The following is a 21695-nucleotide window of genomic DNA, read 5'->3' as shown; positions in this document are numbered from 1 at the left end:
GAATTTAGAGAAAAGATGGAAGTGTTAAACTTTAGTTAGACTGAGGGATTATTGATATTAGTACAATCTTCTGCAGCTGTTTGTGGTAATTGGATTTGTTGGCTTTTCATGTTAGGGTTTCTATCAATGGACTTTCTAATTTGGCCACAAAATATGAATCTCTTTAAACTCTACAAAATTGCTTCAGGACATGGTATAGCTTATTTCTTAAAACTGTTCATGTATAAAAGAATTCTCTTTTAATCTGTCATTTTTCCCTATATCTTCAAATTTTTGGCCATTTAGAAACAAATAAGTTGTTAGAAACAGTGGAAAATCTCTTCAAAACTACTGTTGGCATTCAGATAGGATACCATACAACTGAGTAACAAGGACAAAATGTAACAGGCAACAGAACATTTGACTATCTATCTTAAGCAGTTATTGCATAATGAAATTCTTATTTTAACCATTGCATCTCAGTTTATAAATTATTATTTTCCTATGCATGCCCCTTTTCCGTTATAAGCAAATAAAACACCACACAGTGAAATAAATAAAGGTTATACTAATAATATAATTTCACTTCCCTGGATGCATGATGGCAAGTAACTCAGAAATGTTCTGAATAGCCTTGCCATTAAGTTGACTAGGAAGGGAAATAAGAGTAATAACTGCTTTTATTTTGCACCCCTGACACATTGTTACAAGATGGTACAGTCATACAAAACACACTTTAATTCATCTGAGGGTCAGTGAGATTGCTGGGGGCTGTGGCACATGATGTCCACAGGGAGTGGGAGAGAGCAGGAGGCTCTTGTTGCTGTCTTCAATTGTCTGATGGGTAATTAAAGAGAGCATGGCATATAAACCTTTTTTTTCCAGACATGCACAGCAAAAGGAAAAGAGGCAATTGATAAAATCTGCAGCAAGGGAAATTATTTTAAGAGCTAAAGAAAAGAAAATATTTGTAGCATGGGTAGCCAGATACTGGAGTGGGGCCCAGAGGCTGTGAAATCCCCTTCTGTGGAGCGATTCACAGTGTCACTGGACAAGCCCTGAGCATCCAAACGTACTTTTGAAGCTGGCGCTCTTTTGCCTGGGGACTTGACCCAGATGATGTCCAGAGCTCCCTCTGATATAAATCACTCTGGCATTCTCTGCCTCTGTGCATTAAACCCAAACTCTATTATCAAATACTATAAAGTGTATTTAAAGTCCATTAATGAGACTACACAGATAGGCATTTCTTTAGTTATTTATGTATATGATTTTTGTTATCTTCCTGACCTCAGAATGTTCATTTACCATTTTGTGTCTCTTCTGTAATGAAGGGAGCACCTGAGTGGTTATCTCTAGGAGGACAAGGGAAGGTATTAGATCTTTGCAACTCAGGAAGGTGTAGAAAGGGCTCATTTGACTTTCTGTATGCAGGGAGATGACAGAGAAATCTGTGAAATTTCTCTGAGAAATCAGAGAAATTTTATTTTTCTGCGTGACAGAAAAATAAAACTTGAGATAGATGTCTACCTGGAAAAGACTGAGTTTTCAGTCTTACCTGTTTTTTTTTTAATTATTTTTTTTTCCCCTGCGATTTTTCTCTCCCTTTTCTTCTGATACAAGGCCTGCTGGTAAGTCAGCCAGAATTCTCCTGTGTGTTTAGGAACGAACAACCCTGCAAACCACTGGCATGTGTATATCGACATCCAAAAATACACCCGGACAGCGCATCTTAAAACTGCGTGTGAGAGAAGGAGGATGGCTCTCCCCAAACCTTGTATTCTGCTGGACCTGATGCGTGGGCCTGTGGCAGCGCTGCTCTGTGTCAGGAGCCTAACCCCATGCAAAGCCTCTGAAGGTACAAAGTTAAAATCCTTATTCTCCTCTGGCTGACTGCGCACAAGTTATTCTTCTGCTATTGTGCAAATAAAGTGGCATTAAGAGATGGAGGGTAGAATGCTCAAAAACATGTGCCTTTAGTGTCATTTTGGAACAGTTTCAGTCTATTCTCTGTGGTGGCTGAGGGACTTGGTAACGGTTGGAGATGCATTGGGTGATCACCAGAAATTTACACTGACATAAATTCCCATTGCAGATATGATTCCTATTTTTACTTTTTATATATATATTGTTTTGCAATAATTCTGGAGTACTCCTTGCAAAAATCTTGTCTCAGCTTTGAGAAACAGCTTACGCTGTAGGGTGGAGGTTTTATTTTCCTCCAAATAGTTATTTATTTCACTGTTGATAGTTGTGTGATAGTTATTCCACTCTCCACTGGTAGTTCATCATTATTTGTGCATAACCACACAGATACATTCTCACTTTCTAACAGAATTGTTCATTGGGCTCTACTCTACTTCATAAAAAACATATATATTCATTATTATTTTTTTTGCAGGAGGTTTCTAGACTACTTATTTCAATGAAAATTTTAATACGTTTTTTTTTCTGAAAGCTGCCACCCTGCAAGGACTGAAGTTTTGGAAAACATTTTGCTTCCAGATATGATACTGTATTTATAACTAATATGATACAAAATATGAGTGGAGGGAAAACAATGCAATTATACTTGAGGGTTTCTTATACTATCATGTCGTCACGTAAAATTAATAGAGAGGTGTTTCTGATTGTGCTAATGCAGAATAGCAGAGATGGAAATCCTGTTCTGTCAATTCTCTCTAATAGAGCATTGTTCCCTATGGCACATTATTCACTGCTCTGATTACTGCAGCTCTGAATGACTCAGTTTCCGCATTTCCTTAAAAGATTACTCAATCTGTTAAATAGGTTCAGGACCAAGAGTCTGTTTCCGCACTCAGTTTTATCCAATTAATTCTAACGATTGGCAACAATTCTGGACAACTTTGCTTGTATTGTTTTATTATCTTTGTTTTGAGACTGTCAATGCCCTATGAGAGAACCTCATGGAAAAAGACGATCCCACCTCTAACACTGACATTTTAATTCACCATGTGTGAAGCAAAAAAAATCATTGGGTTCTTTCAATGTGAATGCTATACTGTGTGCTCTTATTCAGTAGGCTTTTTTCCCCTCTATCACCTTTCAAATAATATCTTTTCACAGAATTCCAAGTGTCCCAGTGGAAACATGCTCTGGATCATTTTTCTCCCAGTTACTTTACCTATCCTTTTTCTAGGCCAAATCTCTTCCAGTGTTGTTTTTTTTAAATAATTTCATTGTAAAGGCTTACAGACATAACATGGTGGCATGCAGATGTGGCGTAGCATGAGATAGTTGTTCCTGGATTAATGGTGGGCGCAGGAGGAAATGGGGTGAGTGAGTCCTTGTTTCACTGCTGTCAATAAAGGGTCAATATTCAAGGAATTAAAGGGCTGATAGCGTGCCAACTTCTGGATAAGAAAAAACAAAAGCCCTGATGGTTTGTAGCTATTAAAGTTTCCATGGCTCTCTTCCAATACTAACATACTATTTTGAAATCCTGACAAAATTCAAATTGACTTATTTACATTCTGCTTCCCCATATTTCCTATTATTGTATAACACATTCTTGTTACTTAATTGCTGTGTAATGTCCTGTGATGCTAAGCAGGTGCTGCTGCTGCTTTGTGCTTGAGAACATGATCTAAATGTAATGTAAACCTGAAGTTCAATGCATCTCCTGTATCTCTAACCTCTGATTCCTTTTTATATCATTTATCTTCATTCAGGCTAATACCATTTTAGGATTATCTTCCTAAATTTATTTACATTCCTTTCAACATTTACACATTCAGCCATGGGATAAAATTCCTTTCTCTAGTACTGCTGCAAGGATGTGGGATATGCACACAATAACACATCTACTAAAACTCCTCAAGACTTTTGATGCACAAAAAAAAATCAAAAAAAAAATTTCTTTCTTCCCTGGTCTAAGAAAATTTATCCTTCACTTCCATTATTGAATCAAACAACAAAAGCAAGAATTTAACTTTAAAAAAAGTATTAAAATTAGAAAATGTCATGCTCCAAGCAAATATCCAGTCATGCTTTTGTCTTCCAGGAAGTTATCTGAGCAGGACTTGGCCTTCTTCTACTCCTTAACCATTTCACAAATTTTCTTGGTTGGTTGTGTGAGCAGAAGAAGACCAGCACATATCACATTCTGGTTGTACCCATGTGTGATAATCTTGGGATAGATCTAAAAATATTTCAGAGAAATTGAAAGGCCCAAAGGGAACTGCAATTTACAGTATCCTCACTCAGTTCCTATTTAACTGCACAGACATCTGAATTCTCCAAGTGTCTTTGACTTTAATATACATTATAAACTCAGAATTCTGATTTTGCACATACCAAAATCCATCTTGAGCTCATGCCCTTTTGTATGCTATCTACTCTGTGAGCCCCCACAGACATCCAAGTTGTAGGCATATTCTATTTGTCTAAAACTTGCAGTTTTGGAACCCAAACAGAGCAATGTTGGCTGCTTTTAAAACTGCCGTGCCACAGCCCTTTTTCTTCCCCGCTAACAAGGGAACTTAGGATTATACTACTTTTCCAAGAAATTGAAAATTCAGTTGTTTGCATATCATGAGAGAGCTGAAATTTCATCTTCCAAAGTCTGGCAGACTGGCTCACTGCTACCAACACTGAAAGTTCTGCTGTGCTGGCTGGTGCCAGCTGAAGCAGTAGTGAGCTCTTCAGGTACCCAGGACTCTTTTTTCAACCAGACCTCTGTTTAAACTGTGAGGTCTCAGGGCAGGAATATTATCTGTGCTTGTAAATCATACAAAAGCTACTTTTCCATATTCAAAGACGACAATGAAGGAAGGGGTAGATGGCTGTTTCTTTATTCGTAGCAAAGCAAGAAAAAAAAGAAATGTGAGATGAATGGGGAAGTGGAGAGGAAATTCTCCCTTAATTTTCATCTCTAACGTTGGGAATAATAGCTCCTTTTCCATTTTTGCTGTATGATTTGATAGATGGCTTCCATGTGAGTGTAACTCTTCTTGTTCTTTAATAAAACAATATTCTTTAAGAACTTTCAGGATCAGTGATCTAGAAAAGATGTTAAAACTCTGCTAGCACGTGTTTAGGACTGAGTTTGACTGCAAAATTCCACTCCCCAATAAGGTTAACACCGAATGAAATTCATGCTATGAATTTCATAAATAGGTATTTCATAAATAGGTATTCTCCACTTGTACTTTCACAAGTGGAGAGAATAGGTGAGAGAATATTTCAAAGTTGAGAAAAGTATTTGCAAATTGAAATGCTATATAGGTTTTCTTTATCATAAGGAAGAACAGCATGTAACCGTTACAATGCTGAGTGGTCTCATGTAACACCATCCATTTTGCAGTCTGTCAGTAAGTCTTACACAACTTTGCTTTTAAAAATAAAAGAGCAGAGGTTGTAATATTAATGATTCTTTAAATCAACAGCTGTACAGAAAAGAAGATTGTTCCTGAGAAAGTTCCTGGAATTTCACAAGAGCACTAATCCTTCTATCACTTATTAATAAACTTAGTGCCTAAAGGCTCCAATTAGGTATTAAAACACAGCAATAAGAGGCATTGTAAATGGGCAAAACAAATCTCCCCTTAGGGACGATAATATAATATTATTTTAAAAACTATTAACTTCTTAAAACAGCTTTACAGCCATGGTGGACTATAAGTAACTTTGGCCTAGATCCTGCAATGAAAATGTGCGTTGTGAGTCCCTCTTGAGCAAGACAAGGCAGGGAACACGCTCCTTCTGTAAAAGCCCATTAAAAATGGAAGTCCTTGCTACAAATTGTTTTTTTTGTTCACTTTCAGAAGCAAACAACCAAAAAACAGGGTAGCTACCAGTTGATAGTAAACATCCACACTAAGAATTACTGTTGATATTATGTAAAATACCATTGAGAAGCTCCAAAGCCACGGAGTACTATAAACCCACAACTCCAAGCTGAAAATCAAGCTGCTCGTTGACCTGGATGGCGGAGCAGCCCTTGACCACTGATCACACCGCTGCTGCAGGTGGTGCCCGCAGTGTTTTCCGAGATGTTTGACCTGGGATAACTTCGCGGAGCCACCCCGACAGAGGTGGCTGGAGCCCTGTGCTGCCTCTTGGTCTACGCTGACCTTTGTCCACAGCCTGACATTCCTTTCCCACCAACATAGGTGCGAGCCCCGCTTTGCGCACACGATGCTAAAGGGCCGGGCAGGCAAAACCGAGTATTTCCAACACCGGCATCCCAACCCCCCCGTAATTTCTTCACCTCCCGACTTCCCAGTTGGTGCCTGCCCTGGGTGTAGCCCGCACCCGGAGCATCTGCCCCTTTCCTCGGGGTTCTTGCCGGGCACCCGCTGCGGGGCGCAGGTAGCGGGGCGCGGGGGCGGCTCCGGCCGCCGGGGGGGGGGGGGGTCCGCGGTGTCCGCCCAGCGCCGCGGCTGCACGGGCTGCGGCAGGAAAGGAGCGGCGGCTCCTCGGAGGAGGAGGAAGGGGGGGTCCCTCGGAGCGGAGGGGCGCGGCGGGGCGGGGCGGGGTGGGCGCAGGAGGCGTGGAGGGGAGCGCGGCTGGAGCGCGGAGCGGCGCGGAGGGGAGCGTGCCATGCGCGGCGCGGCTGCCGGCGGCTCGCTCGCTGGCTCAGCATGCGGGGGCTCTGCCGCCGCCTCTGCCTCTGCCTGCTGGCCGCCGCGCTGGGGGGGCTCTGCGGGGGCAGCAGGAACTGCCCCGATCTCATCGTGGACCGCTGCCTCTGCGCCGCCGAGAGAGCCAAGGGGCCCGGCCGCCCGGCGCTCCGCATCAAAGTGGTCTGCAGCGGAGGCGACTTGGTGGAAACTTTGCAGCCCGCCGTGCTGCCCAACCGCACCGTGTCCCTGTGAGTACGGTGCCCGGTACCCCCCGCGGGAGCGCCCCGGAGGAAGGGGTGCGGGGCTTTGGGGGGGCCGGCGCGCATCCCTGGGGACCGGGGGGGACCCCGCGGCGCGGCCGTGCCCGAGCGCTGCCGCAGGAGCCGGGCGAACCGCTCCCGGTGGATTATAATGTAACCCTGGGCCGGCTTTTAAAAAAAAGTATGTGAGCTCTTTTTTTTTTTTTTTTTTTTTTTTTTTTCTCAGTTTGGAAACTCTTGCTGGCGTTTTGGTCGAGCTGGGGAAGCTGGGCTTACCCTGATGTAAATTGCATGCTGCTCTGTGTGGTGGTTTGGAAAATTTCAGTGCTAGCAGAACCGATGGAGCTCGCTGGTGCACCTTTCTGCCGGCTACGGGATGGGCGCAAGCTGTCCGGGCAATGAATGAATGATAGCGATAATGGTAAACTGCCTGCTGGAGTTGTGTGTCACTAACTAGTATTCCCCTTCTCTCCTCTAAATAAAGTTTGGAATTTGACGTCTCCTTTTTTAATACAAGTTTGCGTCCAACCATTTGAAACGACTGAATCTCCAATACTGTTCAGAGTTGTCTGCTAAAAATGACTAGCGCTTTGGTGTTTGACCTCTCTTTCCTTTTTTTTTTTCTTTTTTTTCTCCAAGTGTCTTGGAAATAGGTTAAGATGTTTTGTTGCCTGTTGCACATAGCTAAACTTGAATAAATGCTATGTATTGTTAGTCAACTAGTAGAACTTGTATCACCAATTATAGGTGAAAGTAATGTCCCTATAATGGACCCAAGCAGTAATAGCTCTGTGACATTTACCCTTTAGATCATGCACATATCCAACAGATCTTTTACTGTTGAATTTAGTTCTGTTGACAGTTCCTGCTGTGAACATCTCTACTGTTCACTGCATTTTCTTTAAGTCAATACTTTTAGAAGACAACTGGTAAAGATAGTAATTTATAACATCTGGGGAGCTCATGCTTGTAAATGTACAGATGTGCTGCGTATGCTTCAGTTCAATTTCAGCTCTAACAGTTGAGTGACTTGATGCTGATTAGCTGTATGCTGATTATTCATCTGGGAAAGTCTTGCTCATTAATATACAAGATATAATAACTACACTTCCTGCTAAATTTTAATAGACTGTTTTAGAATGATTTTACTACATCAGTATAACTTTTAACCTAGGTGGTAAATTCACTGGTACTTTTGTAGTTCATATAACTGGCTATATAGTTTTTGCCTCCCAAAAGAGTATAAGATGTCAACATCTTGGACAGACACAAACTATTTTTTTTCCATTTGTTAAAGTTCTGTAGAAACTCTTAAACTCAGCATATCTTCAAAGGCTATTGTTCTTAAACATTGCTTTACAGAGTTTTATTCGGATTTTTTTTTAAGAAACTTTTCCTTTGACTAGGTAAGTACCAGTAGACGAATCCTGCTGACCGTAAGATCAACAGAAGTATGTATTTACTATATTGAAAAGAAATTGATCTGGAAACAGAAGTGAAGAAGTGAGAAAAGGTGAATGAGAGAGGTGGTATGTTTTGAGTGTTAGGAAGGAGGATTTGCCCACTTATATCTGTGCTTTAGGGCACCAAAACCAAACCTGATACCTGAATATGCAAGTTTCAAGTGACACTTGTTCATACACATTAGAAAGATACTATGTTTATTTTAAACTTACAAAAAGCCACTGACCTGATAGCTGATTAGCTGTACTTAGGTGGTATAAAACATACATACCATTTTTTTTTTTTTTTGTATTTGACTCGGACAAATACAGTACCATGTATCACCTAAACTGATCCATTTTCTCTTACTGTCTTCACTGTTTTTTTTTCTTTTCTTTCTTCCCATAAAGTAAATTTATTGCTAAGCCTTGAAGGTAAAAAGGAAAAAAGTTAAAATCTGAGTTAGGGATGTAATAACTTTCAGTAGTTGGAACATACAGATGACAAGTTGATTGAATATGTCAAAGATTTTCCAGGAGAAACTGTTTTTGATGAATTAAATTACACTTGTGAGATTTGGCCAGCTGCAGAAAATAATGATAAAAAGCTCAAACACTAGTGCTCGTACATTTGTTTTTGTAGCTGCGTGAAGAATTAGACAAAAGTGAATATTGCAGTAGACACTGCCTGTTTTCATTCAGTTTTATGGGCCCACAGAGAGAAAGAGAGTTTTAACATACGGAGCATAACCTTTTGGATTGCTTTAAAAAACAAGAAATATAGAGGTGAATAAAGGAACGCATGTTCAGATGCAGTCACAATTAAATGGAACAATGTAATGAACAGTTTTGGGGATTTTTTTGGCAGATTAAATCATCATATTTCTTGTGTAGGGATGCCACTTCTCAAGTGCTATTTCCTTTAGGAAGAAAAGATTGAAGCCCAACCTAATTGCTCTGCAAAGATGACAGAGGGGGTAGGTACCTCTGCATCTCTTAAGCCATTAAGAGATGAAGTTGTAGGTCTGTAACTTTTCGTTTACTTGCTAGGTAATGTTGCTTACCAGCAAATTTTAAGAAGTTATGATTTGTTAGTTTAATGATTTTTTTTTTCCAATTAACTGACCGTGGACCTTGGCTGAGGTTGACGATTCAGGCTCTATGGCATGTATGCACTAAAAGTATTGCTACTGAAAGTACTTCTGCAATTTGGTAGGCAATGGTTTGACTTACCATAAGCTAGTGTGAAGTCACTGAAGAAATGCTTATTCTTGACAGGTTTGGACCAATTATTTCCAGTGTATGTCGTGGGAAAGTATACATAGTTTCTTTGAAATCAGATGAACACTGCAGCCATTGAGTACTGTCCTAATGCTCCCAATACTATGCATGACACTAGAAATAAAATCAAAATATAAGCTGATATATGAACTATTCCCTCCCCTTTATTTTATATTAAAAGAAAAAAAAAAAACACAACACAACAACACGAAGAACCTTGCTTTGGAGTTACTGTTTTACTGTGTTTATTTAGTATTTTACTTCTTTGGAGATGGGATTCAAGTGCTTGATCTGGATCAAAAGAAAAAACAACTGTAGCTCCACAAAGTATTTGCGTGTATTTTGTTAAAAGTGATTCTAGCCTTTATTGATTTGCAACATAAATTTCTGTGCCTTGTGTATCAGAGTGGGGGAGGAGGAAGAGAGGTTGTTTTTTTTTTTTTTTCCCATGGAGGATACTGCTATTGAATCATGAAATTATGCGAGCAGCACTCCCCACATCACTCTCAGTAAGCATGGACATGTAGACGTGACAAGGAAGAATCACACCCCTTCATGATAATACAGCTTTCTCAGTCTAAACTTTATGGCTGAATACATGGGAATTCTTATATTGAATCAATACTTTACAAATTATTATTATTATTATTATTATTATTATTTAAATTGTGTGATTGGATTGTTAAAGTGTAACACTAGAGAAAAAAATAACTTGCAAGTTTTTTCTCTTCTGCACTAATGGAAATTTTAGTTGTTAAACTTTTGACTAACTTACTGAAATTTGGGTTATGCAGAATAAGACAGTAAAAATGTAGTAGCCACTTTTTACAAAGCAGAAGTCCTACAATTTGAAATTTCAGGAATTAGTAGTTAGGTTTTGTTCTGAATTATTCCACATAAACTGGACAGTATGTCTGTAAGTTGATTACTATCTGTACTTTTTTTTCCCCCTCTTAAGTGGTGTCAAGACGTTTATCATTCCAGTTCTTAGAAATTCACAGTTCATTACATCTCTGGACAGAATATAGTTTGGAGGTATAAATGTTGTCAGATTATAATAGCAGCATTATTTTTTTGTCCTCCCTCTTAATTCAAAAGGAAGGTTAACATATACTGAAGGGTGTTATTTTTACAAATTTTGCCTACACATGCATCTGGGTAAGTTGTTTTAAACGTCATTGTAGAAACAAAGAACACTTAAGGCAGTGTATGGTCATAGCAACTCATCATATATGAATCTTCCCACTTTTATATCTATGCACTTATTTTGATTGTGAATCAGAGGTTGTCTCCAAGTCCTCAGATTATCAATTTCAGACTGAGGCTACATGACTCCAGTGAAAATCCATAGCCATAAAATGTACATAGAGGTTTTCATCTTGAAAGCCCTTCACAAATATTACCCAGTCTTCTGAAAGCAGCATTCTCCCTGCTTTCCTCTGCCCCCAAATTACTTTTATGTCACATTCATTTATGTCATATCTACTGGCATTTATTCTAACTTATTATATTACTGTATATTTTTCATGTCCAGTCTTGCCTTTTACACTTCTATATTACTTCAGTTTAGCATATATCAATATGATTTATAAGCCTATAATTTTATATTTTTGTATTTATATTTTATACGCATTTCACTGTAAAAAATATGCCTTTTTTTTTTTTTTTGATGTCCCAAAATGTTTAGGCAATGAGCTAGCCAAAACAAACAGAGCAAGAATTGAGGGAAAGATGAACAAAAAAATATTATTCAGTAGCTTTATCTCCACATCTTAAATCTCACTTTCTTCCTTTTTTTTTTTTTTTTCCTTATTAGTATGAGGTTTCACGTAGTGTTCCTGATTTCTAAGTAATCGGGTTCTTAAAGACTGTAGGCTATTTCTCATTGTAAAGATTTTCACAGACATTTTCACCTTAGTTAGCTTCCTGTGTTCACTCAAAGTGGCAGGAAAAAAAAAATAAAAACCAGGTTTCCTGCTCCATTATTGATGTATGTATACATATTTATACATGCTTTCTCCAAAAGCTCTTAAAAAAAAAAAAAAAAGCAGTTTGTGAAACACATCCCTGTCATAAAGCAAATTGACACAGAAGACTTGGAAGAGCTGAGAGAAATGGTTGGGGAAGGCAAAACAAAGAGAAGAGAAAAACAGTACAGAAAAGTTTTTAGACAGAAGTCTGAATTCCCTTGATATTTCAAGGTATTTGGCTAGGGTGGCCAGAAAACACCATAACTGAAAATATTTTTCTTCATGTTATTTCTGATGAGAGGGTGGCTACACCTGAATTCTCTTGTCCATGTGTCAATACCATGCTGTACTCTGACCACTTCCAAATTATGATTTTTCTGTTGATGAAACTGATCTATTGGCATTAATGAAAATTTTAACATGAGAGGAGCATGAAAAGGTTCTTTTAATAGAACTTTACAAATAATCTCCAAAATACCATAAAAACTTGTTTAACAGTTATTACGTTAAGTTTTTAAAGTTATATTAATCATGCTAAAGTTTCTTTCCCTATTTATTAATCTGCAAATGTCATAAATAAAAAAAAAAGCCATGTATCCTGGTGTTTTTAAGTTCTCAAGGTAACTTTCTCTGATGAAAGCATGAAAGCAGTTTGTGGAAGAGAGTGAGGTGAGAATTTTTGGAAACAGGTAAAGTTGTTTCACCGTATGAAATGTTTCCTTAATTCAGTAGAAACCAAGTCATTCCTGCATACTGGGAAATTTGCAGTATCTTACACTTAGTTTAATTCCAGAGATAAAAGTAAACCAATGAGATAAACAGGAAGATAGTAATACACGTGGAAATGAATTTTATCATATATGTATATCTGATACCTATGAAGAAGTCCTAAATGAAGTTGGGGTTTTATGATATCATATAATTTGTCAGTTGGTTACCTACTGAGCTTGTTTGCCATAAGCAGGAAGAGCTTTAGTATGTGTCACTGCCTTTCTTTTTTCTTTCCCTCTCTCTCTCTCTCTTTTTTTTTCTTTCTTTTTTTTTTTTTTTTTTCTTTTAGGTAACCCTGATAGTCATGAAAAAACTATTTAGTTTTAATGATTAGAAGATATATGTGCAACAGAAATTTGCTTCTGAACCATAGGTATTATCATCTGTTGCAGTGGCCAGGGAGAAGGTGATGTATGTATGTGGAATTTCCCACTATACAAAGCTTTGCAAGCTGCTGCCCTTTGAGACCAAGGTACGGTCAGCTCTTAAAATGGACTGTTCTTTAAATTTGAGAATGTAGAAATTTTTGTTATTATTTTTATTTTAAAGAAGACATATTGAAATATTTTCTCAAAATACATTTTTCTTTCCTTGTCCACTTCCAAATACCCTGGCAGCATCATAAGAGGTGAGGTGAAGCAAAGATGCGGGAGGGATGTGGTAGGGAAAGAGGTGAAGAAGGGGAAAAAGCTCTTACACCAGTTCATAGCCAGAAGGAAAGGGTCTGAAAAATGTTATTAAAATGAAACTTACAGCGTTTCATATTTATATACATTCTCCTTTTTCAGCATCTTTCAGAGGTTTAAAATCACAAATTTTTTTGACTGTTTTGTGCTGTATAACAAAAGGGTCCGGTTAACACCTGTGACTCTAGAAGCCAATTTTTTCCTTTGCCTTCGATACAGACCCAGCAGCTTTCTGGGCAGAAGTAGCCAGAGTAACATAGTGCCTTACTTGGGGCCTTCTGTCGTAACAAATTTTGCAGCTGTTGTATTCAGCCATACTCCACGTAATCCACCCCTACTTTCCTCGCTACTGTCTTTTGTCCTGTTTTTATAATACAGAGCTGACATCATCTGGAAGTTAAAGAGCAGAGTGTCTTCACTGAGATAGAGATTCGGCTGTAATATCCAGTAGGAAACGTGTGCCTGTGTCTATGTATACATGCATGTATATATACACAGACATGTGAAGCTTACATACTTCCTTCATGTACACGAGAGTGAGAAGTTTCTGCCAGCTTGAATTTCACTACTTTAATAACATCTGTGCGTGTTTTCAGAAATCTCTATATGTGCTTTTGTGATTTTGAGGAAAAACTGCCCATTGATTTCTAAGCTTCCTCCTTTTCCATCTTCCTGACAGTATGTAGAAAACCATCACAGCGTCAAATGTGTACAAAAGGAGGAAAAGTTTGGGTGTGTGTTTCTCTAATCAGCTGTGATTAATGCTGATCAATCACAAATTCGTTGTCTGATTCTAGACTTCCCAAATCTCAATTGGCAAAAAATATTATATTTAAAATAATATATATAATTTTCCATTTACTTTGGAAATTGTGTAATACAGAAAAAGTTCAGGCTTGGTTTATTTTTGTGGCAACATGCCATTCTTCACCCCTCTCTTAAAATTGTTTCCAACTGCGTTTTCATGTCTGGGACTGATTTGAGAGTACTCTGAAGGTACATTTACTCATTATGAAAACTCTGCTTTTGCATTTTTTATTATAGTCTTACAGCCTTGTTGACAGTTTTTCTGTTCTTAGTTGGATATAATCTTATCTGAACAGCACTATGTCAAATGTATAAACTGTTCTGCCAATAAAGTAAATACACAGTGGTTTATGGCTATTACATTCATAGACCTATAAATCTGTGCAAAAACCTGAGATTTATTCCTAGATCATATAGAATTCAAATTTGCTGATAGCTATGCATAAGTAAGCAAATTCTTCTAAACTTGCATTTTAAGGTTTAGGTCCTTTTGTAAGTGGCTGTCTTTTGAAATGGCTATTCATCAAAACTCATGAAGGTATAAAGGCACTGAGGCACTGGCATGCATTTTCAGTGTGTATACTGTAGGCTTTGTATAACACAAAATGAAGTTTAAACGATTTTCTGTGTTATTAAGGTATCATTATGGTTTTGAGTAACCTGATCAGTCAAGGCCTCCAAATTCCAAATTATGGACAGTTTTGATTCTCCTAGTTTATTGAAGAATTTGAATTCTTCCTTCTAATAACAATCAAGGTGATGTCTCCTCATAAAGTCCTTCTTTTTATGTTATGGCATAGATTATCCCAGAGAGTGCATTAGTGCATGTTTTATAGATAAAAGTATAAACTGGGACGGTAAAGGTTTAAGTGTACTGTAACTCGAGAAAAGAAAGAACTAAATCATAGAATGGAAAATAAAGTTAAAAGTAGTAGTAATCAAATCAGGCCTGGAAAATTTGGAGAAAAGCATTGATTTAAGAAAAGAATCAAACACTTTACTTTGCAATATATTATTAGTTCCCTGGCAACTGTTACTTGGATATCTGCATTTCAAATTATGCATGGTATCAATTTCTGTGAGAGTGGAGGGGTGGAAGAAAAGCATAATCTGTTTGTTCAGAACTTTCTCAATACAGTGACCTTAATAGATATTTAAGAGGATGTATATTGAAATGTTAGGAAAGCTTCCTCTAAAGGAATGTGCTAAAAACCTGGCACAACAGGAAACGTACTAACATTATTATTATTATTATTATTTTAAAAAGAAGGAAAAAAAAGAAAACAGTCATTACCAATTTTGAGGAATCAAATTTACCAGCACTCCTAAGTAACAATATATTTCCATGTTAACATGTGTCCTATCAGGGTAGTATTGCATGCTAAGGAAAATGATTAATTCTCTTTGTCTTCCATGGGTCATCCTCTGTGCATGGAGCCATCTGCTACTAGTTTCAGAGCCTTGTAATTCTGCACCTTACTTTCATTATTACTGCTCTTACATTGATATTTCTCCCCATTTTCTTTCTCACCTGTATCTTATTTTTGTTCAAGCCTCACATGGATCACAAACTTTCTCTTGCTACAAATGCATCTCAAAAATTAAATGATAATAAAAAAACTAACTGCCTCCCTCTTGGTCAGCTCTGGCCTTGGTCCTCTGACATGCTTCATTCTTACTTTCCCATGTGTATCCATTTCTCTGCCAGCTTCTGCACTTTCACTGGTGTGTGCTGCTGCTTCCAGCTCACAGTCTCAGACACTTCTCTAGTCTTTCATGACTTTCCAGTTTCTTCCAAACCCCTCCATTACATCTTCCCTCATCACCTTTGGCCCTTGACTCATTCTATTTTCTTCTGAACTTGCTGAGTGAAACTGAAATGAGTGAGGATATGGGTCCTCAGAGGGATCTGACTTAAGTCCTGGAGTTCAGCAGTGCCTGGAATTGGTGCCAGGCAGATGGAGTTGATACTATTACACAACTTTCAAACAAGAAAAATGTTTGGTTCTGCCTCCTTACAGAGTTTATCATCAGAACTGCAGTGAGCAGCATAGAGAAGTCCGAATGTTCTTGTGTCAAGCAGTGATTTTACATTGATCCACTGGCTGTGTTGCTGATGGTAGGAAGGAAAAGTCATGATGGCCAGGTTTGTTTCACATCCCCAGGATTGTGTAGTGTTCAGGAGGGAAGAGGAAAAATGTAATTTCTAGTTTTCTCTACCCTTTGTGACAACATTCAAACAATATTGCAACCATCCTTCCAAAACTGTGAAATGTGTATAACACAAGTAATTACAGTGATAAAGATGAAATTTTGACATGTGCTATTAGTCTTGTTGCAGTTCTTGAGCCAAAAAACTAAAATTTTCAATATGTAGGCAAATCTAAGCTTAAGGGACAGCATTCCTTTCTCCTGTGATATGGCTAGTATTATTCACATGCTAAGTTTATCATATAGCTCCATCTTAAATTAGATCAAGTTAACGAACTGTTCTCAACAATAGCTGTAGCAGCTGACAAATCTATACTAATTTTGCAAAAGCCGTGATTTCTCATCCACGCTACAGATGGGATGTGGGAAAGGTAACATGGTCAAAATGCATGAGCTTTCACTGCTCAGTAACATGTGGTCTTTCCTGCAAGTTACATTGCTGGTCCTGGTTTCTGACTAGCATTGCTCTGTTAAGTAAGTCATACAAAAGAAACATGCTTTCCATTGCAATAAAACAGTACATGCTATTCTATCAGCAATGAGTGTCATCATTATAAGACTTATTTTCATGTTATGCACACATTTTGTGAATTGTATGTACCAACCTCTCATCATTAGATTTATTTATTACAAGAGACCCTGATGAGATGTATGAGATGTATTACCTCATCTATAGCAAGGTAATTATATGTAGATGGAAAGGGGTAGAGTTTTGTCATATTATGCTTTGAGTAACTCTTCAAAGTATGATACAGTGATTGCTAACAGAAATTGGATTACATGGTGCTTAGAAAATAGAGTCAATCCGTGGGCATTACAACACCACATATTCAGGTACCTGTTAAACTACTGGTGCATGTAAGAATAATTTCTGCAGTTTTTCCCTCTGTATTTGGTAACAATAAGCTCTTGGAAAGTTAATGTGCGCTTTCCATTGGTTATATCATACAGGAGTCTTCCAGAGGGAAGTTCCATTTATTTATTTATTTATTGGTTTAATGGTGGGTTTGACTTCGGGTAAGAACTTTAGTCCATCCAGTGCAGCTGGTAAGCCACATGTAAGGGTTATTTATTTATTTATTTATTTATTTATTCATGTGGTCATGATTTACTTTGCTTTCTTTTGATTTCTTTAGTTACAGATATTAATAGGGTCGCATTAAGTTTTTAGGATTTGAGGACCTGTTTTGGTATATCTGAGGAAGAGTGGAGGAGTACAACATTTCAGGTTGGAAATTAGGAGACATTTCTTCTCAGAAAAAGTAGTTAGGCATTGAAACAGGTTGCCCAGGGAAGTGTTGGAGTCATAGTTCCTGGCAGTATTTAAGGAAAGTTTGGATGTGGTACTTAGGGACATGGTTTAGTGGGTGATATTGGTGGTAGGGGGACAGTTGGACCAGATGATTTTGGAGGTCTTTTCCAACCTTAATAATTCTATGATTTGAGATATAAATATCAGGAAGTGGTGTGACCTCAGTCATAGATGTTTGGTATTTATTTTATTTATTAGTATGATTTAAGGTATGTATCAAATGAATGCCAATTGCTGCTTGTGTAAAATAAAGACTTACATGCCACATTTATACTTGCCAATCCTCATGAAGCTATAGCAGATATTCTAGAGCTAATGTCTTTAGTTTAATCAGAAAAAGAAAAAATGAGATTTGCAGAAAAAGAGAAAAGGATGAATATTGGAATTTCTCACATTTAAATTGTGGGGAAAAAAACCACACATAATAGTCATTTATTGTACAATTCAAAATTCTTTTCACTTTCTGCAGCATTACTTGCTCTTGCATTTTATTTAAAAATGTTAAGAGTCAACAATGTAAATTCACAAACCAAAAAAATCTATAAAAGCTAAATTAATGTAATAAATATCAATCTTCTGACTTTAGAGCAAATCAAGTTACTGCTTCATGTTTATTGATTATAAATCTGTTTCTAAGGAACTATTCTTCCTAAAACAATTCTTATTAATTAATTTGTTCTTATAATTAATAAATAGCCTATTAGTGAATTAGTCCATAAGGTGATTTTCATAACAATTTTACACATTTAAAGATTAAATTGCTGGCTAGGACATCTTGATTTTTTTTTTTCAGTTTTATTTTATTAAAAAAAAACAACAACAATATTGGTAATTGGACAAAATGACTTCAAATGAAACTGTCCTCCATATTTTTTCCATATTTTTCATGTATCAGTAACAAGACTAAGAAAACTGGCTGCTTGAGTCTCCCTGTAATTAAATGGTGTTTAAGATTTTTTTTTGGTCTATTTTTTTCCTCTGTAGGCACCTTTGAAGAACTTAGGTCACTATTTCAATATCTTTATTACAGTTACTTTGTCACCAAAGTATTTGTTAATGAAGAGGGATTAGATGCCAAGCCCAAGTTTGGAATAGATTAGAGCAAATAATTTTTTAATGCTAGCTTTCCACAGCATTACTTTAGCTGAGGTAGAACAGTTATTTTAAACAAATAAAATCCCTCAAGTAATCACTTATTAAATAGCACTAAAGTCAAGTTGTGTTTGTTTGTTTTTTCTTTTGTAAAACTGGCTGTCAAAATGGTGGTATTGAATTATATGTTGAGTCAGTGTTTCCATATGAATAGGCAGTGTGTAAGCTTTTTCAGCTGGTTGGTGTTTTGTTTTTGAAATTGGCATAGCTAATAAAGCTTCTTGTAGGCTGAAGAACTGGAGTAGTAGGACTTCCCATCTTTTCTTACTTGCTGCTCTGCTGTTTTGCCTGAATTTTCCATTTTGGAATCTATAAAAACATCATATGTGAACATGAAAAATGTTTATGATTCCAAGCTTTTAGTTTACAGTCTGGATCTTTGATAAAAATAAGCAAGTGGCTGTCCTGGATGAGACCATACGGCCATGTAGCGCAACAGCCTGTCTCCAATAGCATTTAGAATCAGGAGTCTATGGTAGAGTAGCAGTGTGATATTTCTCACAAGGATCTTCCAGTCTCCAGCCCATCTCGGAGTTGTAGTTCCTGTGTATTTAATTTCCCAAAATGGATTGTTCTTCTACAGCCCTGTCCAGCCCGCCCCAAAACCCTTTCCAGCTCTGCATTTGTAGTATCCCGTGGCGAGAGGTACTGCAGCCTAACTGTGTGTTGATAAGGAATAGCCTCCTTTTGTTTATGTCTGAGTTTCAAGAGTTCAAAACTCTTTCTTTGGAATTTGTTTCAGCCAGAGCTGATGTGGTAATCAAACTCAGGAAAATGGGCTGCGTTCTGTCTTTAAGAGAAGAGCTCGTCTCGGTGTTTTTCTAGTTGTCCTTTTACCTTTCTCTTATTATCATTAATCACTGTTAGTAAGCTGAAAGGCGAGGAAGTGATGGAATTTCAAAGAATAAAATTTATGCTATTAACATTATTCTTTCTTGTATGTAAATAGAGTTTGTTTAACTTTGTGAAAAGAAAGCAATGATAAAACTTTTAAAAAAATTATTTTATTTTTGTTTATTTTTTTAAGCAAAGGCATTGCATTTAGTGCAATCCATGGGGAAATGCATTGGTCTTCTAGAAAGAAAAAGGGAGCTCTGTCCCTACTTATTAATGAAAAATGAACAAAAGCTTAAAGTCAGCTTTCTCATTGGCTGGCCTAGTTTTCTCTTGGCAGATTGGTAGATTTTCCTGCTTCCCTCTGTATTCCTGAATAATAAATGTATCTTCACTTTTACATGTACATTAAGGCCAATATTTTGTGGTTTGTTTAGTTATTGGTGCTATGGAAAGGAAAGAGGGAAGAAAGTATGATTGAGAGAATAACTATTGCCATAACAGCATGCCTGTGGGGGGGAAAAAAAAAAAAAGGCTTTGGATCAGGTAGATGACTTTAAAAGTCACAGAGTACTGTTTGATTGGTCTCTCTCTCTCTCTCTCTCTTTTTTTTTTTTTAATAATTTTTCTCCTCTGCTAAAATCTTCTTTTTACTGGTACTGATGTTAGCAATTTTCTTGTGCAGAAATATTGCAGCATATTGGTTTTGCTGGTTGCTACTAAGCTTGTGTTAAATCTTCATTTTCTTTTTCTATGTATGATTCAGATCACAGCTCTAAGCCTAATAACATGATAATAATGATTTAGTAGATTTTGTTACTTAGTGATTATGGGTTATCAGTGGAAGGAAATGGTTAAAAGAAAACAGAAGTGGAAAAATTACAAGTTTAGTGGCTCAGCTTTTGGACTGGGTGGGGTAAGAAAACCTGTGAAAATATTAATAATCTGATTTTAAACTGTATTATTCTTAGCAGATCTAGATGAAGTCTTTTTGGATGCCTGCTTTCTTGAGATAGTTTTTCTATTTATCTCTGTGTTTGGGGACATGCCTGAAACTAATACTCTCAATGGGAGTTGAAGTCGATGATCCTTGTGGGTCCCGGGACTCAATGATTCTTGTGTGGGTCCCCTCCAACTCAGGATATTTTATGATTCTATAGTCTATTATTTTGTGAAGGATAGCCACTAAACCTGTTTTTCATCCATGTTTCTGGACCTAGAGCTATGCTTTGTCCTTTTAGTTGTTGCTTCATTCTGCACCATTTTCCTGATTTCCTGCCATATTGATGACTGCTTCATTTATGTTTTTGTTGTTTGTTTAAACTTGTGAATTATGGGAACCACCTTTCAGGAACTGGCTGTCAGGGAATTCCTCTTCCTGGGCCTTGCTAGGAGAGTTTTGGCCTCTGGTGATCATTCAGAGGGCCTAGTGTCTGCCAGATTCTCCCCAAAAGGGGAGATAATTAGACTAAGAGAATAGTATATGTATACTTCATCAACTGGATTGACATGTCTTGTGGAAGAGTGAAATACTTGAAAACTCAGGTCACTTCTTCCCTGTATTGATCTGTGTGAATGGTTTGAAGATTTACAGGCCTCATGGAGAACATCCTGCCCAGTCATCAGAGATGGATCTGCTCTGCCCAGCACTTTCTGCCTCTCTGGACAAATGTGTGCATTGCTGACAGAGTTGAAGATGAGTCAGAGTTGAAGGCTATCCTGAAGCCACAGAGGATGCTATGGGACTTGCCCTCACTTAAAGGTTTCCCCAACCCAAAGTGACTGCTCACTTTGAGCCTGAAAGTCTTCAATTATTATTATTTTATTTTTGGGAGGCAAGGGGGTGTTTTTGCACTGTATTGTAATAGAGGTTATTCTGCAGAAAAAGATGTATTGATCACTAAACAAATGACTTATTAAGGTTAGTTTGCCTGTACTTAACAGAGTAATAAATGAGGCTGGAGGGGAGGATGAGAATATGAATGGATGTCTGGAACATGTGAATACTATATTAGCTATCTACTCTTTCTTCTTCTGTTTTTCAGTGAGTTTCTGTGAGTTTCTGTGATTGAGAAGATAAAATTGAGATAAATGTCAGTATTGATAAATGCTAAGTGAAAAAGGGCATGTAGAACATTTTAACTTTACTTATGCATTGGTTGACTTTAAACTAGATGCTTGTTTTCTGACAGCTCAGCAGTAGTCAACACAAGTAACAAAAAAAAACATCTTGTTCCCACTGTGTAAGTGCATGGTGATGCATCTGCATCTTGGATGCTGTGTACAGTTCTGGTTCTTCTATGTCAAAAAGGGTATAGCATAAAAAGACAAGGTACAGAAAAGGGGCCATAAATGTTCAGAAACATGGAACAGCTTGTGTATGAGGAATAAAATAGCTAAGGG

At 37.5% G+C, this 21695-nt stretch overlaps 1 protein-coding gene across 4 annotated transcripts in view; it reads left to right on the top strand.

The window, feature by feature from the left end:
* Positions 1–6465: 6465 nt before the first annotated feature.
* The window catches only part of ADGRA1 (adhesion G protein-coupled receptor A1), a 277570-nt gene continuing 262340 nt past the window's right edge, over positions 6466–21695 (top strand). For 2 of the 4 annotated variants that reach the window (XM_083843222.1, XM_083843218.1), the window contains exon 1: positions 6467–6814. In XM_083843222.1, coding sequence (XP_083699348.1) covers positions 6585–6814 — 230 coding nt within the window. In that variant the 5' untranslated portion in view covers positions 6467–6584. Of the gene's footprint in view, positions 6815–7052; positions 7248–21695 lie in introns of all 4 variants that reach the window. The other 2 variants (XM_083843225.1, XM_083843221.1) reach the window with 2 other exon arrangements.

This window comes from Anser anser (genome assembly GCF_964211835.1).
Source record: "Anser anser genome assembly, chromosome: 7".
NCBI classification, from domain to species: domain Eukaryota; kingdom Metazoa; phylum Chordata; class Aves; order Anseriformes; family Anatidae; genus Anser; species Anser anser.
Note: the sequence above shows the minus strand (reverse complement) of the source record. Positions and strands in the feature narration are given on the sequence as shown.